Raw genomic sequence first — 26387 nt, 5'->3', positions numbered from 1 at the left:
ATGCCGGTAAACGTTATCCATAACTGTACAACTACACAATTTAGTATTATTTCAATTCTGTAATTAATTGTTTTGAATCTTAGTTTCAGGACATTTTGTTCTTGCAAAAAAATACATTACATTAGATAATATTAGATGAAGATGAACTCTGGGTGGAAATATAGTTTCTTGAATTTAATGCACTAAAAATTAAATGTAATACACTTATTAATTTAAATAAAAAAAGATAGTTAATGGAGGTTTTCAATCACATATCTGAATGAGAAAATTAGGCTTACAAGCCCCCCCCCCCCCCCATTGGAAGTCAGGCAATCGTATCAAGTAGCAGGAGATAAACGGGGGAATAAACATCAGAAGCCATCTCTTACCTTTTTCAATACCTGCAAGTTTTGAAATATTTTGTGTGTGACAATTCGCTGGGTTTAGTTTTCCCACAAATATTTCATTATTGTAAATCCATGAATAATGTCTTTCTAATGACAAAAATACTTGAATATATTTAAAGGAGAGTGATTTGTACAATAAAAATGTATTCATATTACTCGTTTAAAACCAACTCTTTATTATAAAAAAAAAAAGGGGGAAAGTAGTTGGGGAGTTAAGAAAAATTATAGATATTGATATTTTTCATATATTTTAAATTAATATTATTTTAACTGTAATTCTTTAATTGTTATTTTCATTTAATTTGTATGTTATGAAGAACTTAATAAAAACATTTAAAAAGAAAAGAAAACACTTGCTAGATGCCATGACCACAACTAATAGTACTAGTTAGCTCAAAATATTACCTTCAGCTAAGCACTATCTCCTTTCTTCTTTCTTCCAATATGTTTCATTTTTTTTAGTTTTTCTCTTTTGAGAAGAAAATCTGTGTACTTTTTATTCTTGTCCTTCTGCCTGTATTTTAGAAATCTTGTATTGTTAGCTATGCATGCTGTATGCATTTAGTTTTCTACTGGCAGGGGGGAGGGGGGGCGGGGCTGAGGTGGGGCCCTGCAGTTTCCTCTTGCTCTTTTTCATCTTCCAGTTCAATTAGAACTGGCGTCTTACTGGCCTCTAGTGCTTTAACCTTTCATTTGCAACTACATGGCGGGGGGGCGGGTGTCCCCATTTTATAATTGTTCTTTTCCTCCACTTCCATCAGGTCCAGCTATGTTAACAATGGTCCTAGACCAGAGACCACGGATCATAGCTCATTCTGGAGCCTAGCACTGAATCTGGCCACTGGAAAATCCTCTCTGCAGGGGCTGTGAACACAGCCTCTGTGGCATCCCCAGCTCATTTTGGCCAGTGCAGGAGTCAAAGTCTGATCTCCTGCGTGACAGTGCACAGCATCGCAATTAAGCCAGTCTGCTGCATGTGGTTCTGATGATGAATAGCAAAAGTAGTTTCCTAATTTTCTTAGATTTATAGTGCTGAAAATGAGTTGAAGAACTTGCAGAATTTTTAAACACTAATATCTCCCGATCACTGAAATATAATTACTGTGTTACCTGAAAGATGATGCTGGTACTGTTGTGTTAAAGAGGACATGGGATTTGAATCACTAAGGTCTTTCTCCCATTCTGCAGTTGTATGGAAAAAAAGGTTAGCTGTGAATTTTCAAAAGATTGTGGGGTAGATTTTAAGACCTGTGCGTGGGCGTACATGTGTGCGCGCTACCCGGCGCGTACAATATACGCCCAATTTTATAACATGCACGCACAGATGCGCGCATGTTATAAAATCGGGGGGGGCGGCACGCGCAAGGGAATGCACAATTGTCCACCTTGTGTGCGCCGAGCCGCACTGCCTTCCCCCGTTCCCTCCCAGGCCGCTCCAAAATAGGAGCAGCCTGCGAGAGAACTTCCCTTCCCCCTTAACTAACCTTCCCACCCCTTCCCCCCCAGCCCTACTCTAACCCCCCCCCCCCCAATTTCTTATCTCACCTACAATCCTTCGACACAACTGCAAATGGCTGCTGTGTTGGAGGCCTCTGGCCCCGCCCCAGGACCGCCCTGCCCCACCCCCCACCCCTTTAGTAAAGCCCTGGGACTTATAAAATAGGCCCAGCGTGCGTAAGGCACTCTACGCGTGTAAATCCACAGGATTTACGTGTGTAGAGCTTTTAAAATCCGGCCCCGTGTGTGTAAAAAGTAGTATATACACGTGAAAATAGCATGTATGTGCGCAAATGCTGTTTTATAAACATCAAAAATATGGGGTCAATTTTAAGACCTGCATGCGCACGTCCATGTGCCCATAGTTCCCAGTGCGTGCACATGGATGCACCGATTATATAATATGTGCGTGTTATAAAATCCGATGGCTGCGCAAATGTATGGGTGGCCCGCAACTCGTGTACACAGGGAGGGAATTTTATAACCTACGATTGGTGACGCAATCGGCCGGTCCCCAGTTCCCTCCCAGTCCACTCCAATTAAGGAGCGGACTGGGAGGGAACTTTCCTAACCCTAACCCTTCCCTTCCTACCTTTTCCCCTCTCCTCCCTGACCCCTAATCTGAACCTAGCCTCTAATATTTTGTTTTAATACTTATTGCTCCTCTGGAACAGAAGTATCTTCCATGTACTGGCTGGCTGCCGGCACTCGTTTCCCCAGGACAGCAGCTAATGGCACTGTCCCGCCTATCCCCCACCCCTCCTCGCCCAGTTCGTGCCTCCCAGGCCACTCCTTTCAGCAGGCCTGGCACTTCGGTGCGTAATGGGGGTTACACGTATGGCTGGGCCTGTTGTAAAATGTGCGCGGCGCGCACAAGGCCCGGGCATGTGCATAACTCCCAAATTTTATGTGTGTGGCTCTTTAAAATTGGGCCATAGGTGCTTAAATATGGATTTGCCTGCAAATGTGCATATGTAAAAAAGGAGAGGTCTATGTGTGTTCCAGAACATGGCCAACATATATGTGCATAAACTGCTATTTTAAAAGAGACTTGTAGATTTGGCAACTTGCATAATTTTATACCTGCTAATTTATCTTACTTAAATGATATCAAATCTGTTTATATTAGCTGGATGGGGGGTCTGGGTGAACTGGTGGAGAGTGTAGGCTGAAGAACCAGAAGGGTCTTGATGATCAGCAGATGGCATGAATGAACTGGTGGAGGAATCAAAAAATGAGTTAATTTCCTTTATGCATGCAGGTTAGAATATTTTCCAACTTTCACTTGTAAATAGGGACCTATGTGGATAAGTCCTACTTAATGTTTGTCATAAATTATCCATATATATAATTTTACAATAGAAAAAAAATGCACATTTTTTGCATCATGTACACATTAGGCAGTTTAGCACCACTTAGCTAAATAAATTCAGACTTATCTAGCTAACTGGCAGCCGCTAAATGCCACTACTATGTAGCCAGATAAATCTCAAAAAGTGCTACTTAGCTGGCTAACAAGGTCATTCAACAAATTGTGTTATGGGGTTATTATGGGCGTTAGGGCCCGCAATAATGCCATAACGCATGCAATAAAGAAGATAGGAGTTTGGGCAGAGTTTATGAAAATGAGGGGTGCTTAATGTTGCATGTGATAGTACTCTCTACCTAGCTTGATAGCAGCTAGGTAGAGAGTGCTTCAAGCTAGGTCGAGAGTACATTGTACAAATCTTATCTTTGTGTACCTTTTAACACTTCAAATTACATAAAATCTTCACTGATGTCTACTGTGCTGTTCATACCTCTGCTGTGCATGTAGAACTCCCCTTCAAAACCTCAGCCACCATCATAACCTCACCCCAAGTTACTAGTTGCCCCTCTTATGGTGGTATAAATAGTATACTTATGTGAGAGCTTTATAAAATGTCTGTCTCTCTCTCTCTCTCTCTTTCTCTTCTCTTCTCATGAAAAAAATGATGAATCTAGGTCTAAATAAGTTAAATGGATAAGTCTCAAAAATCACTAATTAGCACTTTTTGAGGCTTATCCGGCTAACTTAATTATACAGTCACATGTATCTATACCTACGCATGAATGTTGCATGGTAGATTTATGAGTATTTTATAACTCGCACGTCTTTGATATGCACAGGTTATAAATTACTAGGGTAGATCTGTGCATAGCCGTATATGCCCATATATGGGGCCACTTGGAGTTTGAAAGTTATTCTCCCTGTGAATCAGGGCCTTCATACTATACAAAATACCACTAAAAATTTTAAATTAAACAGACTCTATCTGAAGAACTTCCAAATGCAAACCTGCTACAAAATTAAAGAACAATGAAAATGACTAAAGAATCTGAGAGAAATGGAAACAAAAGGTATTTTAAAGTTTTTCCTGAGTAGTTAGTTCCTGAGTGAAAATTGGAAGCACTGTGATGAAATTTTGGCTATTTTTGTTGTCTGATCATTTAATTTAATATGATTTCCCCATTCCTGATTACATAGACAGGAAGGAATAAATGCTATCTCTGACAGGTTGAGCCACAATAATAGATATATAAAATAGATGGTCTCAGCCAATCAGAAATCACTAACAGCCTTCCCATTTTGTTTTAAATGTAGCTATTTACCTATTTTAGGAAATATAGGGCCTCATTTTCTAAAGTATCGCAGGCCTGCGATACTTTAGGGAATGAGGGGCGGGGGGCCGAAACGGGGGGCGGGCCTGCGCTAGCCGGCAGCGATCGCACCGTCGCGGTGCGATCGCTGCCAGTTTCGCACCCAATAGCGCCACCATAGAAGGTGTAGCTATTGGGTGCGAACTCGGACGCAAAAAGGGCCTTACCTTTTCGTCGTCCGCGGCGTCTTCGCGGAGTCGGCCCTGGTGATGCCCCGACTCCTCCTCTTCCGGGGCCAACTCCGCCTCCATTTTGGTATCGCGTGTGATCTGGGTGGAAAATGAGGTCCATAGTTATCTCAGCCAACCAGGTGGAACCTGAATGATTACAATATTGAAACATGATGGCAGAAAATGACTAATCTGCCCATCCATACCAACTATTCAGCGTTACAATTCCTACCACTTTTTCAGAGATTCTGTGTGTTTATCCCATGCTTTATTGAATTCAGATATTGTTCTTGTCTCTACCACCTCTGCGGGAAGGTTGTTCCTCTCTGTATAAAATAAAAATGTCCTCATCCTATGACCACTCATTCTAGAGCCTCTTTTCCTTTGAAAGGGGCCCCACCTCTTGTGCATGAAAAACTTGTAGATATTTTAATGTCTCCCATCTTTTCTCTAGGATATACATATTTAGATCTTTAAATCTGTCCTCATATGCTTTAAAACAAAGACCACTAATCATGTTAGTAGCCACGCTCTGGACTGATGCCAACTAGTTAAAATCCTTTTGAAGATGCAGTTTCCAGAACTGTATAGTATTCTAAATGAGATCTCATCAGTGTCTTAATACAGAATCAGTATAATCTCCTCTATTCTGTCATCAGTTCCTCTCCCTTTGCAGCAAAGTATCTTTCTAGCTTTTCCCATTGCTTTATCCACCTGTTTAGCCCCCTTAAGATTATCACATCTGATTACCCCAGATCCCACTCTTTTTTTGTGCTTAGAAGAATTTCATCCATTATACTCTATCTCTTTATTAAGGTTTTTTTTTGTCCTAAATGCATTTTTTAACATTAAATCTTAGCTGCCAGATCATAGACCATTTTTTGATCCTCAATAGATCCCTTCTCATGTTTTCCATACCTTCTTGGCTGTCTATCCTGTTGCAGATTTTGGTATCTTCAGCAAAAAGACAAACCTTTCCTGATAATCCTTCCACAATCACTCACAAAATTGTTGAAAATAACTGGCCCAAGGACTGATCCCTGCAGCACACCACTAGCAATGCCTCTCTCCTCAGTGCAAATGCCATTTACCCCTCTACTTTGTCATCTCCCACTCAACCAGTTTCTAAACCATTCACTTTAGGGCCATACCAAGGGCATGCAATAATTATAAGTCATCTATGCAGATTTGTTTCAAAGGCCTTACTGAAATCCAGGTACGCTACATGCAGTGCGCTCCCTTGATCAGTCTCTGATCACCTAATCAAAGAAATTGATCAGATTTGTCTGACAAGACCTACCTCTGGTAAATCTATGCTGTCTTGGATCTTATAATCCTTTGGATTCCAGAAACTGGAGATCAGACCAACCGGCTTGTAGTTCTTGGCCTTCTCCTTACTTCCATTTTTGTGTATAGGAACCACATCTGTCTGTCTCCAGTCCTCCGGAATTATTCCTATCTTTAAAGAAGCATTGAAAAGTAGAGATGTGATTTTTTTTTCATGCGGCCCGATCGGGTTTTTTTGTTATCGGCTGCGCCCGAGCCAATAAACAAAAAACCCACCCTGACCCTTTAAAACAGCTCCCTTAACTTCTCCCACCCTCCCGACCCCCCCCCCCCAATGTTTTAAAATTACCTGGTGGTCCAGGGGGGTCCCGGGAGCGATCTCCCGCTCTCGGGCCGTCGGCTGCCACTAATAAAAATGGCGCCGATGGCTCTTTGCCCTTACCATGTGACAGGGTATCCGTGCCATTGGCCGGCCCCTGTCACATGGTAGGAGTAATAGACAGCCGGTGCCATCTTTAAAAATGGCGCGGGCCATCCAGTCTAGCCTACCCATCCACACCAGTTATTCAGCTTCATAATTCCTATCATTCCCTCAAAGATCCTCTGCATTTATTCTGTGCTTTCTTGAATTCAGATATTGTCCTTGTCTCCACAGGGAAGCTGTTCCATGCATCGCCTACCATCTCTGTAAAGAAATTCCTTAGATTACTCCTACCCCTTTTGCCCTCATCCCATGCCCCTGTGTTCTACAGCCTCCTATCCTTTGAAAGAGACCTGCCTCCTGTGCAGGTCTCTTTCAAAGAGATAGTTATATGTCTCTATTATATCTCCCCTCTTCCGCCTTTCCTCTAGGGTATATATGTTTAGATCTTTAAATCTGTCTCCATATGCTTTAGAACATAGACTACTGATGATTTTAATAGCCTTCCTCTGGATCAACCCCATCCAGTCATCTGCCATGACGTTTTGAGAGGAATTTTTATCTATTTATAATTTGAGGTGAATTTTAAAAGAGATGCGCATGCCAAAATTGGGAGATGGGTGCACATCTAGCACATGCGCGTATCCACCCGATTTTATAAAGTGAGGGGATGCACACACATCTCGCATTGGAGTGTTCCAGGGCATGGCCAAGAGGTGTGCGCACAGGTACCTACATGCCTAGATGCATGCCCAGATCCAGTACTGTGTAAATTTACTTCTGCTATGGAGGAGATGTAAGTTCAAAAAAGAAGAGGCATCCATGAGGGGTTTAAGGGGTCTGGAGTAACTAGGGGGATTGCAGGCTAAAGAACCAGAGGGGTTTGGAGATCCCAGCTCTAGACTGGATGAACTGGTGGACAAACTGGTGAAACTGGTCATGCAATGGATACACGAGTGTTATAAAATTCCTCCATCTGCGCAGCTCAAACCTGACTTTGCACAGCTATGTGCACCCACTTACAAAATTAGGAGCGCACATACACACGCCTAGGCTATTTTATAAAGTTTAAGCGTATGTTATATAATTGCCACATCTCTGGCCGCACACAGATGCACACGTGTGCATGTGCTCCTTCATGCCCATTTGAAAGTTACTATCCCTTATTTTAATTTGTTATACTATAAACTTGGGAAAATGTGATGCCTTTCTAGATACAAGGAACAATTGTTTTTATTTAAGGGTTTCCACATTTTGATCCATGAAGTACTTTCATTATAGAAGATGACCACAGCTCTATTTAATAAATCAGTCCATAGTCAAGACTGTGATATGCTCCGTCCCTGAATGGGGGGGGGGGGGGGGGGGGAGGGTGAAAAGTATGGCATTGGATTAAAACAGAGGAGAGTCAATATACAGGTCAGAGTCTATTTATGTAACCAGTAAGTCAGTTTCTAAGCAGAAGCATAGTCATAGTTAAAAGTACAGAGAAGGCAGTCTGGAGAATGTGATGAAGGGCAACTGAGAAACAGACAGAAACAAGGAGGAGCAAAACTGGAAACCAGGAATGCATAAGATGTATGGAAAGAAGAGCTTGGACATAGGATCAGAGAGAGATAAGTCCTCCTGAGCTGTTGAACTAGCTAGGGTCCTGGTAGTAATAGGCAGTACAAGTAACCTTGCTAGATAGGGCTAGTCTCTGGAGAGGCAGTGGAATATATTTGAGGACAGATCTGTCCTCACAACAGCAACTGGTGATAAGAGAAGATGTTCAGGACCCATTGGATAGGTAGCTCAGAGAACAGAAGGCCTGGGAGAAAACACTCCAGGTGCTCCTGCTATATGAGGCAACACTTTAAAATAGCAGAGCTTTACCTGTCAAGATAAAGAAGCATATGCTAATTTAATCATTTATCAATAGAGCATGGTAGAAGTATGAAAGTACTTATTTACAGAGATAGTGGCAAACAAAATCATGAAAAAATTAAAATATGCCCAACACAATCCCAGTGTTGTATTAGGGGCAGGTAGGAGATGACAGGTAGAAGAAATGAGGGAAGGGGCTTGAGTGGTTGCTCAACCATATGAAACTTTAGAGAGCCAAAGAGAAGAGAATATAAACCAATGGGCAGAGAGTGATGCATCAGGTTTACAAGAAAGCCGGGCTAAACAGCATGAACAGCTATAGTTTCAAACCTAACATCAACAAGCATAGGGAAGCCATATGTTATGATCACTAGTTTTTGTAGCTATATGAATTATTATAATATAAGAGTGTCCTGGGTCTTAAATTAAGTATGAGTCTTGTAAGACTCAAAGTGGAAGATGACAAAGCGTGAAAAGTGGAATATAAAAATCTAAATAAATAAATAAAGCCTGGTATAGGTGGTAAAGGTCAGCACTGTAATGGAATTTAAACATTCTTGAGAAAGATAAGGAGGGCAATGGTAGGAACAGGGTTGAGAAGTCATCTAAAAGACAGGCATGGGAGTGGGAAGAGCTGATATTGTTTTAAGTATGAGAATTTATATGTTCTTCTACCCATCATGGTAGAAAACTAGTGAAGAAGACAATCGAGCTGATTAGATGGCCCAATTGACCTTTTTTCATTGTCATTTATTATGTTACTTTAATGACCTTTCATTGGTTTCTTGTAACCTGTGCTGACCAATTGAAACTGTTTGCTATAGCTAACATCCCGGAAATACAGTCAAATTGTTTCAGTACTGGACAATGTCATAAAGAAATTAGCACACACTAACTTTTCATTGGTCGATGGGACTTTGTTTTGGAAAGATTTCTGTGAAGGCTAGCCTATGCCGCTAGCACTGAAAGTCAGTCAAGCTCGCTTTAGTATTGCCAGAAAGGGCTGGCTCGTCACTTCCACTCAACATTCCCCCACTCACGAGGCCTGTGCCTCCCTTTTCTTGCCAGACATAAAAATATGTAGCGACAAGCTGTCTGCCACAGCATAAATTTGATCAGACATTGATTTCAGCAATTGCTTCCACAGGCCAAGACATAAGCAAATTTGTTTCCGAGTACTGTTGGTGCTCATGCAGGTTTAATGCAGGGAGGGTCAGCAACACAAAGAGACATGTAGCAGTATCACAAAAGAAGAGCTACATTTATGGATAATTGGAAAGAAGATGGAATAGTATGTGTGTGTGTGTGGGAGAAGGGAAAGAGTTTTTGTAATGTATATAATTCAAAATCTGGATTCTAATACTATTGACATACCATAGGAAGAAAGGTAGTTCAGGCATAAAATTGTCATACTTTTAAATAACCTTGCAAATGTATAGGGGAAAATATTGATATTTTTTAAAAAGAGAACCCTCATTAATGGTTGTTGCTTTCCTTATGTTTGAATCAAATAACAATATATTCTTGAGTACTCACATATCCTGCTGTATGTAGTGTTGCTAGCATTGAAAAACATACATTATTTAAAACCTTAAGAGCAAACATAGACCTGCCAGTGATGACCATGCTTGAATTGTGAGCAACAGGTGTATTCCAGTGACTGCATTTCAGCTACTAATGGATCTTTTAACATTCAAAAGGACAAAGTCAACTCAAACTTAAAAAAAAATCATTGTATGATCTATGTTCAAAATTTATCCATTATAAACCGGCAAAATCTCATACTCTATTGGTTGGAGGAATTTAACTACAAACTCATATAATCAATTTTAACAGTAATTTTACTTGTAACAGTTACCTCTAGCTGACATTGTACCATACATCATTGCACTACCAATAAGATATTTTCTCTCTTAATTGTTTATGACTTGCCATTCCTTTGCAGGTGTTGATTTGACATTCCTCTTATGCATGCCTGGTTAATACACTTTTGCTTTATTCAGATATCTAGCTATATGTAATTAATTTCCTAACAAGTAACATCAATGGGATATTTGAGTGTTTTTGTACCCAGATGAAAGCTAAATTTACAAATTTATATAACTTATTTATATAATTTATATGACCTTAATTATATTGGATTGTAATTTATTTTATTCCTTCTATTGAAAAATGTTTAAGGAAAAGCATTTTGCTCACGCACGCTCTCTTAAGCATTTAGTTCTGCAGGTTATTTTGTATTGCAGCATGTACTTAATATGCATAAATACATTAATTTTATTGTGTTTCCCTTTTCAGGCTAATGGAGGATGGCAAGACGCAACTACTCCATCTTCTGTGACTTCCCCTACAGAAGGACCGGGAAGTGTGCACTCTGATACCTCTAATTAATCTGCTAGCAACACTTTTCCCCTCAGCTGACTTGCCCTGAATGGCACAGTTAGACCAATAGGAGAAAAGAAAAATAATTTTTGTAGCCAACCACCTACAGCTTTACTGTAAAACCTTGTCTGAAAAAATCTTGGTAAATCTGTTTTTAAAGCACCATAAACATTTATATTTATAACGTCAAAAAAGACAATTTTAAAGCACTTTATCCAATTAGGCTAAGACTTAGCAATGTTTACAACCCTCTAATAATTTTAGCATAATTTACTGTCAGCAGTTTTAGTATGACACTCTTAGGGTGTAATACTTGGCCTTAAGGGTAAAAGTACAGGAGGAGAGGCTTAATGCTAATAGTTGAGCAAGCCTCCTAAATTTAACACTTTTGCCTATTATATTAAACACACATACAAGCAAAGTACAGAAAGTGATTGTTTTTCTTCATTTTCATATCTCTAGCAGTTGAAATTAAAATTTCAATGAAGCAATGGATGTATTTAATAATTTTTGACACATTTTTATTTCAAACTGGTAGCACCTTCTCTTTCACTACACATAGATATATTTATATGCACGTATATAAATATATCTTTAAGTATCTCTCTCACTCTCTCATATATATCTACTTATCTATATATATGTAGATTGATATTGTTACATACCTATACCAGTCTCAACTCTACTTTTCAATAACTGATGAAGATTGTTATTAAGATATGACGTGCTGCTTATTTTTGCAAAAAAGTACCAAGATCTGGGTTTTACAGTATGAGCTACAGTAGGTGCTGCATACAGACTTGTCGAGATTTGCTACTTCCTTTGGCAACAAAAAGCCACCATTTTAAGGAGTGTTGTATATAGTGTAGCAAAAGAGTATTTATACATCTCACCAATCAAAACACAGCTTTATTACCTCATGCGAACTCATACAAACCAATAGAATTTCAACATGTTCTGTAGCTTAGAGTGCTCACTTACTACCTCTGAACAATATTCACGCTGTAGTTTGTCTCTTATCTTTCACATCTTGTAATTAACTTTTTTTTTTCCCCTTCATAAAATGTAATGTACATTGTAATCTTTTTAAAAACAAAAGCAAAATCTTTTTTAAAAGTTGCATTATCAACTTTTAAGCTAAGGTGGAAACATTAAGGTCTTAAGTTTAATCCAAGACAGTAAAACTGTTGTAAATACTGAGAAACATTTTGAATGTTCATCTTGTTACTTATCCACACAAAAATAAAAACAAAAAAATAATTGTAATGCATACAGATTTCAGTATTCAGTACTGTATATTTCACCCTGTATGACGGGGGCTCTTTTTTCTCTCTCTTTTGTATTGTATGCGATTCTGAAACTGATTGAGTCATGAAAATAATTTGTGGCAGTGATTCTAATGTATTAAAGCGTTTCGTGTTACTTTCTAACTGGATTACACCCTGGATTGAAAAGTCTTCCTTGTGGTAGTTATATGTAGTTTAAACAAAAAAAACAAAACAAAAAAAAAACATGAATAAACTTTTTTCTTTCATGATGAAATGTTGATGTAATTTTCTTTACTGCTTGGTTTCAGTTGGCCAGCTGAGATATTTAAGCTGTAGTGGAAGCAGGGTCTTATCCTTTTGAAACTCTGATACTTGTTGCTAATATTTGCCTGAAGGGTATTGGAAATCATAGTTAAAATAGGTCATATATATATATATATTTATAGATATATATTATCTAAAGCATACAGTCCTGTATTTCATAAACATAGGCTTATTGCATTTACATAGTTTTCTTATCTTTTATAATGTTCTATATATTTAACCACAACTGTAATTCTAAATAGATATTTGGAATAAAGTTAGCTAATGTTCCTTTAGCATTAACATTTTCAACAGTATAATGTCCACCAGTTATGATTTAATTCCAAATATTATTTTGTTCTATGAAAAACTTTTTAAGTACCTCTATAAAAATATTACATCTTTTATAACAAAGCAAAGGTCAATAATAGGTAATGGCTTATTTACCATATCACAAGGAAATTGACTCGCAGGAAATCAAATTAATGCTAATCGCTTACTGCAAATGGTCAGTGATAAATGCAACTGGTTTACTATTTCAATTGTTATATCTTAGCAAAACAAGGTATAACTATATCACTACAGTTAGCCTTGTGTATTATATCCCCACTCTATACTTTATAATACAGATGTCAAATGTGTATTTCAATATTCTGCACATGCTTACAGGTGTTTGGCTAAATTATTATTTACATGATTCAATTAGCTAATGGGTCAGCCTTTGCTATCTCTGTACAAAAGAGCAACCCCCTATGTTAAATTATGTTATAGGGTATCATTTTAGAGTAGCCCTTGAACAAATACTATTGAGCTTTCTTAATGATAAACCATATATACATTCACTTAAACAACTTGGGATTTTATTCACCTTCACTGTATCTCATATAAATAGGATGAATGCCACTCTTCTTTTCTTAGGGATTTTTTCAGTACAAATGTTGCATTTATTTTATAAAATAAATACTGTCCTCTTAAGACCTATTCTGTACCTTAACAGTGGTGTTTTTTGAACCTCAAAGGGCATGTCAAAATGCAGAAGGAATAGTGTGAAACATTCTCTAATAGTGACTCTCAAATCTCCATACTTTCACAGTTTTATACCATAAGTCAATGGAAACAGTATTTTAAATGTAAAGTGTGTCAGTGGAGGCCTAGGCAGCATAATGAACACACAGACGTCCCTCATCTTGATCACATCTCGGCTGGCCACAGGCAAAAATCTGTCATATACTGATGAGGTTCACAGGAAGGCCATCAACAACCTTTGGGCCACACTTGGTTGCCCTGTGCCCATCGGGCATCATTAGTCTGCTTCTTTATAACATTAAGGATGTGGGTCCTTTTGAATTATAAGTGCAATTTGGCCTTTCCTTATATTGGATAACAGTCATGTGGTTACATGGCAAATAATACAAATTTTATCCTTGAGGCATGATCACACATCAGAAAGGTTTACTAGAAGCACCAGTATTAACGTAAGTCTTTTTGATGCTGTGTTTTACCTAGTAGCTACATTCTGAGCAGAGTGGACATAGCTTAACAGTCATTATTACTTTAAATTGAAACCAGTTTGTTTTGTAAACTAAAATAGTTTTCAGATCTACAGTGAATGATCTAGATTGTGCTTCAGTATGGACAACCAAGGCAAATAGTGATATTTTCTTTCAATGGACTAAGTTTTACAGCGATGTCCTACTTCATGATTTCATGTTAAATGTATTTGTTCAGATTTTAACACATCCATTTTTACCATCTCTAATTTAACAAAGAATGCCTCCTATGCTCTTTTGGAATATTATTGTACACAGTAGACATAAGTCCAGCTGTACTAAGAGGTTTCTCCTATTTTGTACCTATGGAAAAAAGGCTTAGCATATCTGGCCCATAGTATTCTTCACTGAACGTTTGTATTCACGAAGTTTGTGTGATAAAACTGGACAACAGTCTACTTTGTTTCATCCTAATTGTGAATACCCATCTTGAATGAATTTTGCTTTGTATTGTGGTATCTTGTAATGGATACAAAATTCTCATCTAATGTTGAAACCTAATTGGAGGCAGAAAGTTCTGAAGCCTCTAAAGATTAATGGAAAGGGCTGTGTAACAGTAATGTTCATATACATTGAACTGAGACACAGCTTGGTTATATTTCACTAAAGGAATTTTTAAGATTTCACATCACCAATTGAGAAACATTTGGCAAAAATAGCAACTTTTACTTGCAAGCATTCAATGCCTCGGACTTACAGGCCTATGGTACTTGAGCATCAATTGCACGTCTTTAATATACTTGTACAAAATATAAGAGAAATATTGTGTGACAAAAATGTGCTTATGTGCCAAACACAAGCCTCCAAGTTCTCTTCCCAAGCCTCATATTCACAGTACTCAGTGTTCTACATCTGACCTCAGCTGTCCTGAGGGGTGAACTGGTAATAAGAAAAACAGAGTCAAGGCAAGCATTTACACTTTGGATGGAAGACTTTCAAGCAAGAGTTTACATTACATCAGAATGGACTCTTCCACCAGGCTCAGCATGAACAGAGCCAATGCAGATCCAACATGAAATTCGAAAAGCAGTTTTGCAGTTCCAGTATGAAATAATACAGAACTTGACAGACACTGAATTTTCTTGTATTTACACATTATGAAAATGCAGTATGCAGCTATCTAGTCATGTGCTGAATGCACATATCTATCTATACTGTGTATTCTAATGTTAAAACAACTTCACAACAATGTAAGATGTTTCCAGATTGTGCTAATAAAAAAACAACATCTTTTTAAAGAATGCTTTTCATATGTATTGGAAATTATTCTGGGTATTATACTGGTTTTAATATAACGAGACTGAATAAAAAAGCTAACAGCATTGTACATGTAGGTAGGAAGCATTACAATTAAACTGGTGAGTACATCTTCTGATAGTGGTTAAGAAAATATATTATGCAACTAACAAAAGAAGTAGATACAGCAATTCCTGTATCTTTATTGTCCCTTATTTCAGGGGTGTAAAACTTTAGTCATGGAGGGCCACAAACAAGTCTGGTTTTCATGGTAATCAAGCTATAAAATGTAACCTGTTTCCTTACCCCAATGTATGTGAATAAATGTAATGAATATTCATTGTGGCTCTCAAGGATAGGAGTTGTAAACTCCTGCCTTATATAAACTGAAGCTAGGCACTAGTGACAATGGGGTAGATTTTCAAAGGGTTATGCGCGTAACCCACAAAAACCTACCCCAAACTCTCCCTGCATGCGCCGAGCCTATCTTGCATAGGCTGCTGGCATGCGCAGAGCCCTGGGACGCGCGTAAAACCCAGGGCTTTCCTGGGGGGACGTGTTGGGGGGGGGGGGTGTCATGGCCAGCGCGTCATCAGGGGTGTTCCAGGGGTGTGGCCACGGCCTCCAGACCAGCCCCCGGACCGGACCATGGCGCGCCGGCGGCTGGCCCGGCGCGCACAAGTTACGCCTGCACAAAGGTAGGGGGGGTTTAGATAGGGCTGGGGGTGTGGGTTAGGTAGGTGAAGGGAGGGGAAGGTGCGGGGGGGTGGGAGGGAACGGAGGCAGGCTGCGCACCGACCCCGGATTTTAACAGATACGCGCGGCTATGCGCATATCTATTGAAATCCGGCGTACTTTTGATTGCGCCTGGTTCACGAACAAAAGTACGCACGCGCGTAGTTTTATAAAATCTGCCCCAATATATGCAAGGGTTTGTGCAGAAAACATATAGAACCGTTTGTTTTTCTTTGAAAGATTCACACATCTCACATCCATTTGTGGTTTTTTCTGCACATTCTAACAATTAAGCACTCATCTTTCCAATTCCTCAGAGCACTGCACGCCATTAATGCCTATTCTAGACTCTTGAGCTGCACCACATACTCTGTTGCGATTAGGTAAACCCCTTGTTGTTACCTATGCAACAAGGGTTAAGTCAAAATGGGCAATTTGATATTTAAAAAAATAGTCTCACACATCAACATGCAAATTATATTTATTCATGAAATTCCTGGGAAATAATTCGACAGTACAGTATATAAATCAGACCTTTCCCCCTAGGCAGCCATAACCTGTTTGTAGCAAGTAGCAGAATGGTATTAGGAACAGAAGAAAATACAGAAATTCAGTAGGCCAGGAATCCTGACTAAATCTCTGTATTCAAATACAGACCTGTCAACTGACTTCATTGAATGGGGGACATTTATTATTATTTCTAATAATTTTACAGCACTACAAAGTTACTGTACAGACACATATAGTAAATAGTCCCTGCACCATGGAGTTTCTAATCCAGTCAAAACAAGCAGACAAGACAAAATATTTTGACCTTGCCTGTATATCTGAACTACAGTCGCTAAGGATTGTCTCTTAATCAATATAAAATGAATGTGGCAAATACAAGAAGGAGCTTAGATGTAGGTTAAAGAAATAGGTTTGACTGGAGGATGGATTTATAATGCTGTTCTATTCTGAGGGTCCAAAGTTATAGGTGCAGGGCAATTGGATACCTTTTTTGATCACTATATGAACTTTTAAAATGCTCAAAGTACATTGCGAGTGTAGTTTTCCTTTCAAGAAATACTAACACTCTGGTTATTTTTCTGTTCTAGTTCAATGATATCCACCATTTATCATCATAGTAATAATTTACTCATACTTTTTGTGTGGAGCACCTTACAGACCATACTCAATTGTTATATCCACATGCAATTGGAAGTCATGTTATCTATCAAAGAAGTAGGAAAGGGTGAACTGTCTGTGATGGATTTGTGCCATTAACTATAGGAAATAAAGATTAATCTGGTAAATTTCTGAGTTTGTAAAAGGTGCTGATCTGAGCAGACCAGTAAGTACTCTTCTATATTCATGTACAGATTAGATAAAACACATACAACAAAATAGGAGGGTAAATTTCCACACATCTCTGTCAACGTGTCTCAGCCCTTGGTTTTGGTGATATGGCTACCATCTTTGGTTAATGTTAATTTAACCAGGTCATGTAAAATATGGATTAGGGCAGGGGTGGCCAACTCCAGTCCTCAAGAGCCATCAACAGGTCATGTTTTCAGGATAGCCACAATGAATATGCATGAGATAGATCTGCATACAATTGGGTGAATTTTAAAAGCCCTACACGCACCAAAACTGGGAGACGTGCATATATCAGCTCAGTGCACGTCACACGGATTTCAAGAGGCGCCCGGGCACCTGCGTATCTTCTGGTACGCGAATACATTTTTTTTTCATGAAAAGGGCAGGGCATGGGCAGGGCATGAGCATTTCAGGAAATATGAATGAAACCAGCCGGGGTCCCTATCCAAGTAACTTTACTTCTGCTATGGATGGCGTGTAAGTCATGAAACAATTAAAACTAAGCTAGTCAGCAGGGTTTTAAGGGTCGGGGCTAATAGGATAAAAGGAAGACAAGTTAGCTAAGGGGTTTAGGAAGTCCTCTCCTTTACTGGGACAAACTGGGAAAACGGGTAATTGTGTCAGCACGCATATCTACTAAAATCTGCCCATTTACGTGATCGAAGTGGCATTTGCATGCAGATGCATGCCACAATGTAAAATTGTGCGCACATGTATGCACATTTGCCAATTTTATACTTTGCGCGCATATACACGCATATGCTATAAAATCTCCGCATCCATATGTGCTGACAAATGCGCATACATGTGCTGTCACGCACAGGTCTTAAAATTCACCCGAATGGAGGCTGTGCATGCAAATCTATCTCATGCATGTTCATTGTGGATATCCTGAAAACCAGGCCTGTTTATGGCTCTCGAGGACTGGAGTTGGTCACCCCTGGATTAGGGAAACAAAGATATTCCCAGCTCAAAACTGGATTAGAGCCCTTACAAGTCTCATTAATCATCTATGATTTTTCTTTTCAAAATGTGATTAGAAAATGTGGCCAAAATGGTGCTGTGATGTTTCAATGGGCATTTTTGAAAAATACATGCCATGGTTGTAAGCTAAGTATTACTTAAGTTTTGTGAAAAATGATAAAGTTAAACTTTTCTTCAAAGTGTGCCTTTATCCTTGTTGTATTTGTTCCCAAATCCCCTTGTTTTCTGTCCTAGCAGGTTGTAAAGCACTGCCATTTGGACTCTAGTTCTTGCCTCGAGCAGCATTAGCAGGGGAAAAAAAAGTTCAAGCATATCAGAGGGCTCCTAGGTGATAAATCCCCAAATCTATATCAAAGACTATTTGATCATCTTCCTGTCATTGACAAAATAAAAAAGATTAATTTATTTGAGACTACCAAAATTCTCAAGTGAGGATAAATGCAAGAGCTTTCTTTACATAGGACCAATTAAAACCAATTAAATTCATTTAACTTCAGCAGACACCAATATGAAAGAAACATATCAAAGTAACAGTGAGATAACTGGAGGTCAGTGTTGATAGTTCCAATATAAATCAACTTAAGAAGGGCTTTTAATTTGGAACTTGGCTAAAAACAATTGTCAACAACTTGGTATGGATAAATATGTTAGAAAGACATTTTTCAAAGCCTTTCAACCAGATAAAATTATTTGACTGATAATGAATCACCTTTGCCTGGTTAGAAGTATGTGCAGGCATAGTACATGTACATTTAGGGGGTCATTTTCCAAGGAGTTACCGCGGGAGATAATTCCGCAAATCGCGCTAGAGGCCAGTAAAGGTTTATCGCGGTTCACGATGTTTCCGGACAGCCTGTTTCAGTATGGAGAGAGAGAGAGAGAGAGAGCCTTGCTATAGTGCCTCCTCCCTAGACAGGTATTTGTATCCCAGGTAGAGAGTCCTTCAAGCTAGGTTGAGAGAACATTGCCCAAATCTCATCTTGGAGTGAGTTTCCTCACTCTGAAGGCCCTCAAATCTTCACAAGAGACCACTGTTCTGTTCGTACGTCTCATGTTGAATGTGAAAGTGGCCCCCAACCCCCTACACTCATACCTAATCCATCCCCACCTCGAGTTACTAGGTGGGCCTCCTATAGGGATACAAATACCTGTCTAGGGAGGAGGCACTATAGCAAGTCTCTCTCTCTCTCTCTCTCTCTCTCTCTCTCTCTCCCCATCCCCATCCATACTGAAACAGGCTGTCCGGAAACATCATGAACCGCGATATATACTGGCAATGTAGCCCAAATTGGGTTAATAGCGCAATTTGCACTAAGAGCGTGTTGCATAGCTGTTATCGCAATTTGCGATACACATGCTTATTAGCATAAGGTAACACCCCTTTTTAGTATCGCATGCAATATTGGAAAATGAGGCCCTTAGTCAGGTTAAGAAGAGGCATTCTTGAGGGCATGTGTAGGTCAGAGGAGGAACACTGTGTGTACATGGAATTTTCTATAGTACATATGCTATTCTCTCCTTACTTCCCCTCGTCACACCAAATGCCCGTACAAATAGCAGGAGCGAAATATGAGACCATGTGTTTTTTTACCACGTTACCTTGTGGCTGCCGATTTTCAAAGGGAAATTATATACGTGGTTTCCCTGTAAACATTTGGTATGATATACAATAAGGATATGCATTCATTTTAAAAGATGTAGACAATGGCAACAAAATTGGATAACTGGATGTTAATGCGCACTAATTGAAAATGTTATCAATAAATTAAAAAGTGTCAATTGGGGGAGCAGTTTATTAGCTAGAGGTATGATTCTGCATTCCCATTGGCTGTGTCCTTAGTTTCTTGTTTGCATTGCCAAGGAAGGGAGAAGTAAACTATTGGGGCATATTCTTTAGTAGAGATGTGTATCATGTGATCGATCGTCTTAACGATCGATTTCGGCTGGGGGGGGAGGGAATCGAATTGTCGCGGTTTTGTGTTTTTAAATATCGTGTAAATCGTAAATCGGGGGAGGGTGGGAAAACCGGCACACTAAAACATCCCTAAAACCCACCCCAACCCTTTAAAATAAATCCCCCACCCTCCCGAACCCCCCCAAAATGTCTTAAATTACCTGGGGTCCAGTGGGGGGGTCCCGTTGTGATCTTCCACTCTCGGGCGTCGGGCGCGTTGATAGGAAATGGCGCCGGCGCTACCTTTGCCCTGTCATATGACAGGTTCCTGTTCCCCAACGTCACGAGTGTAGGAGATCGCTCCCGGACCCCCGCTGGAAATGGCGCCGGCCATATTGCCGTACAGCAAAATGGCGCCGGCTGTACGGCAACACGATTCGAGTGCAAGAGGTCGTTCCCGAACCCCCGCTGGACTTTTGGCAAGTCTTGTGGGGGTCAGGAGGCCCCCCCAAGCTGGCCAAAAGTCCCTGGGGGTCCAGCGGGGGTCCGGGAGCGATCTCCTATGCTTGGGAACAGGAACCAAAATGGCGCCGGCGCTACCTTTGCCCTGTCATATGACAGGGCAAAGGTAGCGCCGGCGCCATTTTCTATCACAACGGGACCCCCCCACTGGACCCCAGGTAATTTAAGACATTTTGGGGGGGGTTCGGGAGGGTGGGGGATTTATTTTAAAGGGTCGGGGTGGGTTTTAGGGATGTTTTAGTGTGCCGGTTTTCCCGCCCTCCCCCTTCCCCCGATTTACGATTTTTGACGATAAATCGGGGGAATTCCTGTTAAATATCGCCTCTAACGATTTTTGACGATTTAAAATATATCGGACGATATTTTAAATCGTCAAGAAACGATTCACATCCCTATTCTTTAGTGAGTTTGTGTGTCTGTATTAAATAGCTAGTCAGAAGGCAGGCAGAAACCAGGAGTTTGTGTGTCTGTATTAAATAGCTAGTCAGAAGGCAGGCAGAAGCCAGGAGTTTAGATGTTTTGATTTCCCTCCCTCCCACCCACCCCTAGCTCATCATTTGATTTATAGGGAGGAGACACTTTCACATACATTTTTTAAAAAAATCAGCCTTTTAATTTAAACACAGGATTGCCCTAGGCCTTATCAAGAGTTTAATCATCCCCTTGTAGGTCATGAAAAGATAAATAGTGAATACACGAATAAAGGACTCAAATTGCATGCATCCCTACTCCCATAGCAATCTAAACTTAACTAGGAACTGAACACAATTAAAATGAAGACAGCAGTCCAGCAGCAAGAGGGGGACCTTCCAACCTTTTTCATTGAGTGTCACATGTATGATTTTTTTACCCACCGGCGAGAGGTTATATGTGTGAACCCAGCGCAAAGAGCTCCTGTTTCTCAAAGAATGAGACTGATCTCTGGAGGCTAGAGTGGCAGACCTGGAGGAGCTGAGGAAGACAGAGAGATATGGGTAGAAATCCCTTGTATGTTGGGGAAGAGTATAGCGATAGCAGTATACTTACCGTCCACCTGGCCAAAATGATGAGAAAGACAATGAAATGCTAAGAGAAATTAGGCAAGCTAACCAAATTGGTAGTGCAGTAATAATGGGAGATTTCAATTACCCCGATATTGACTGGGTAAATGTAACATCAGGGCATACAGTTTTATGGAGCAATTGGTTTAGGAACTAACATGAGAGGGAACAATTTTAGATCTAATTCTCAGGGGAGACCAGGATCTGGTGAGAGAGTTAATGGTGGTGGGGTTGCTTTTTAAATATATCTGAAGTAGAAAGTCTGAGAGCGAGTCAGTTGGACCGTTAGATGATCGAGGGATTAGAGGGGCACTTAGGGAAGATAAGGCCATTGTGGAAAGACTAAATAAATTGGGCCGGATTTTAAAAAGGTTATGCGCGCCGTGCCTATTTTAAAAAGGCCCGGCGCGCGTAAAGCCCCAGGACGCATGTAAGTCCCGGGGCTTTACAAAAGGGGCGGGTGGGGGCGGGGTAGGATGGGGCGGTCTGGGGACGGGGGCGGGGCCAGAGGCCTCCGACAGAGCAACCATTGCCGCTGTGTCAGAGAATTGCCTGCCGGCGCATGCAACTTGTGCCTACACAGAGGCAGGCGCAAAAGGTAAGACAAAGGACAGATGGTGGTTAGAGTAGGGCTAGGGGGGATAAAGGTTAGGGGAAGGGGTGGGAAGGTCAGGTTAGGGGAAAGGGAAGTTCTCTTCCAGGCCGCAGCTTGGCGTGCACAATTGTGCACCCCCTTGTGTGTGCTGACCCCGGATTTTATAACATGCATGCACCTGCACACACATGTTATAAAATTGGGCATACATATGTGTGCACCGGGTAGCGTGCGCACATGTAGGCCGTGCGCACTTCTTTTAAAATCTACCCCATTCTTTGCTTTGGTGTTTACTAAAGAGAATGACAGATTTCAAGGGTGATGATTCGGATGAACTGAACCAAATTTTGGTGAACCTGGAAGATGTAGTAGGCCTGATTGACAAACTGAAGAGTAGTAAATCACCGGACCACCACAGGGTTCTGAAAGAACTCAAAAATGAAATTTTAGACCTATTAGTAAAAATTTGTAACCTATCACTAAAATCGTCCATTGTACCTGAAGACTGGAGGGTGGCCAATGTAACCTCGATATTTAAAAAGGGCTTCAGAGGTGCTCCAGGAAACTATAGACTGGTAAAAGTGAATTCCATGCCATGAAAAATCATGAAAACTGTTATATTTATTTATTTATTTGTTTGTTTGTTTGTTTGTTTGTTTATTTAAAACTTTTCTATACCGACCTTCATGGTTGAGGGACCATATCAGATCGGTTTACATCGAACTGGGGAATTGGAACAAAAAACCATAGTTTGAACAGGAAGAACAAAGTTACATTTAACAGGGAAAATAAACTTGGAGGCAAAGACTGCTGGAATGAAAGGCTAAGAAATTAGAAATTAATTAATATAGACAATTGCTGAGTTCTTATTCCGAGTTTTAAGGGGGTGTGGAGATCTATTGTTCATGAGCGGATCTATTGTTCATGAACGGATGTTCTGTCGTCTAGTGTGAGTCGAGGGGATTTGAGAAGGCTTGGCGGAAAAGCCAGGTCTTAAGTTTTTTCTTAAACGTAAAGAGGCAAGGTTCCATTCTAAGAATAAAACCACAGAACATTTAGATAAACATGGTTTAATGAGACACAGCCAGCATGGATTTACCCAAGGGAATGTCTTGCCTCACAAATCTCCTGCATTTTTAAGAAGGGGTGAATAAACATATAGACAACAGTAAATTGGTAGATGTGGTGTATTTGGATTTTCAGAAGGTCTCATGAGAGGCTTCTAAGAAAACTAAAAAGTCATTGGATAGGAGGTGATATCCTTTTGTGGATTGCAAACTGGTTAAAAGACAAGAAACAGAGAGTAGGATTAAATGGTTTGTTTTCACAGTGGAAAAAGGTAAACAATGAAGTGCCCCAGGGATATGTACTAGGACTGGTGCTTTTTAATATATTTATAAAATATCTGGAAAGGGGCATGACGAGTGAGGTGCTTAAATTTGTTGAAGACACAAATTATGCAGAGTAGTTAAATATGAAGCAGATTGTGATACATTTCAGGAGGATCTTCTGAGACTGGAAGAGTGGGTGTCCAAATGTCAGATAAAATTTAATGTGAACAAGTGGAAGTGATGCATATAGGGAAAAATAACCCTTGCTGTGGTTACACGATGTTAGGTTCCATATTAGGAGTTACCACCCAGGAAAGAGATCTAGGCATTGTAGTAGATAGTACATTGAAATCATCGGCTCAGTGCACTTTGCCAGTCAAAAAAGCAAACTGAATGTTAGGAATTATTAGGAAGGGAATGGTGAATAAAATGGTGGATGTCATAATGCCTCTGTAGCACTCCATGGAGACCGCACCTTGAATGCTGTATGCAGTTCTAGTCATCACATCTCAAAAAATATATTGTTGCACTGGAGAAAGTACAGAAAATGGCAATAAAAATGATAAAGAGGATGGAACAGCTCCCCTATGAGGAAAGACTAAAGAGATTAGGGTTGTTCAGGTTGGAGAAGAGATGGCTGAGGGGGGATATGATAGAGGTCTACAAAATCATGAAAGGACTTGAATGGGTAAATGTGAATTGGTTATTTACTCTTTCAGATAATTCAAGGACTAGGGGGAACTTGATAAAATTAGCAAGTAGCTCATTTAAAACAAATCAGAGAAAATTCTTTTTCACTCAACCCATAAGAACTGGGAATTCATTGCCAGAGGATATGGTTATGGCAATTAGTGTAACTGGGTTTAAAAAAGGTTTGGATAAGTTCTTAGAGCAGCAGTCCATAAACCTTTGTCACTCAATAAGGATTAGTAGTTTGGGATCTATTCCTTTAAGGTCGAATTTTAAATCAGCCACACGCATGCACACATTTAAATCAGCCACACGCGTGCAAGGCCCGACCACATGGTGGTCGGGCCTTGCACGCGCTGCACACATTTTCAAAGGGGCCCAGCTATGTGCATAACCCCTGTTACGCGCAGAAGGGCCGGGCCCAGAGAAAGGGGTGTTCCAGGAGGTGGGATGGGGCAGGGCTGGAGGTGGCCAGTACAGCGGCCATTTGACACTGTGCCGGGGAAGCACATGCCAGCAGGCTGCCGGTGCGGGCAAGTTGCTACTGCTCCTGAAGTGAGCAAAAGGTAAAATAAAAAATTAGGGGTTAGCTAGGATAGGGATAGGGGCGGAGAGGAGAGGAGAAGAGGGAGGAAGGTTAGTTAGGTGGGTTGGAACATTCCCTTCCAGTCTGCTCCTTAATTGGAGTGGACTGGGAGAGAACTGGGAAAGCTCTGATCTCGTCACCATGCGTACTTTTATAATATTAGGCCCCCCCTGTGCGTGCCGCCCGCACATGCACGTGCAGCCCATGGATTTTGTAACGTGTGCGCTGATGCACGCATGTTATAAAATCAGTATGTCCATGTGTGCGCCGGGAAGCGCACACATGGACATGTACATGCACCTTTTAAAATCTATCCCCTATTGTTTGGGTACTTGCCAGGTTCTTGTGACTTGGGTGACCATTGTTGGACACAGGATACTGGGCTTGATGGACCCTTGATCTGACCCAGAATGGCATAACTTAGGTTCTTATGTTCTAAGGTTGCAAGGTGGTGTTTGTGGGTGGATGGCCAGTGCCTAGTAACAAATGTAAACCATCAAGTGATATAATAATACCAGTAAGTTCTAGTCAGCAAAAGCATGTAGTACAAATGCATATTTTGAATTTGCACATCTCTTTGTATTTTAGGAAAGGGGCCCTGGCTGTTTGGGATATGCATAGTTTGAATTCCCCTGGTGTGTATCTGTGTGTTTGGGTGGAGGGTGTGACTGGGGTGAATATATGGGTCTACAGGTGGGAGAGAGACTAGTTGGTATGGTGACTGGTGAGAGAGGGGCAGCCTGATATGTGCAGGTGACTGGTGAGAGGGGGAGTGACCGGGATGACTATATAGTGTGTAATATGTGGGGGTTAGAGGCTGGTTGAAGTGGTGACTGGTGTGAGAGAGGCAACCTGGTATATGGGGGTGAAAGGGGGGGTGACTAGGGTGGCTGTATGGGGTGACAGGTGGGAGAAAGACTGGTTGGGTGGTGACTGGTGGCAGCCTGATGTATGTGGGGGTTACTGGTGAAAGAGAGAATGAGTGGGGTGAAAATATGGGGTGGCAGGTGGGGGAGAAAGAGGCAGTTTGTTTTGTGTGTGTGGGGTGACTAGTGAGCAGGGATGTGACTGGGGTGACTATGGGGTGACATGTGGGAGAGAGAGGCAGTCTGGTATGTGTGGGGGTAACTGTATGGGGTGACAGGTCACCCGTCACACACACAGGCTTCCTCTCTCTCACCAGTTACTAACCCATTCAGTCTCTCTCTATCCCACCTATAGCCCCATATATTCACCCCAGTCACTTTCCCTCTCACCAGTCACTCCCCCGAACACACAGACACACATCAGGAAAATTCAAAGTATGCATGTCCCAAAATGCCAGGTCCCCTTTCCTAAAATACAAAGGGATTGGCAAATTCAAAATTTGCATTACATGCTTTTGCTTTTGCTGACTAGAATTTGATATTATTTATTACATCACTTGTTTGTTTATACTTGTTTCTAGGCACTGGCCCCAAAATACCACCTTGCAATCTTGGCAACACAAACAAGTAACTAAGGAGACAGCCAATGGGAATGTAGAACTATAACTCTAGCTAATAAACTGCTCCCCAATTGACACTTTCTAACTTATTGAGACATTTCAGTTAGTGCACACTATAAT

At 40.6% G+C, this 26387-nt stretch overlaps 1 protein-coding gene across 4 annotated transcripts in view; it reads left to right on the top strand.

The window, feature by feature from the left end:
- PBX3 (PBX homeobox 3) overlaps positions 1-12223 on the top strand; it is a 551690-nt gene extending 539467 nt beyond the window's left edge. For all 4 annotated transcript variants that reach the window (XM_029613935.1, XM_029613931.1, XM_029613932.1 and 1 more), the window contains one exon: positions 10605-12223. Coding sequence is in view for 2 of the 4 variants with exons in the window: in XM_029613931.1 (XP_029469791.1) it covers positions 10605-10697 (93 nt within the window). In the remaining 2 variants the exon portion in view is untranslated. The remainder of the gene's footprint in view (positions 1-10604) is intronic.
- Positions 12224-26387: the final 14164 nt, after the last annotated feature.

This window comes from Rhinatrema bivittatum, chromosome 8, assembly GCF_901001135.1.
Source record: "Rhinatrema bivittatum chromosome 8, aRhiBiv1.1, whole genome shotgun sequence".
Taxonomy (NCBI): domain Eukaryota; kingdom Metazoa; phylum Chordata; class Amphibia; order Gymnophiona; family Rhinatrematidae; genus Rhinatrema; species Rhinatrema bivittatum.
This window is presented reverse-complemented; position numbering and strand designations above follow the sequence as displayed.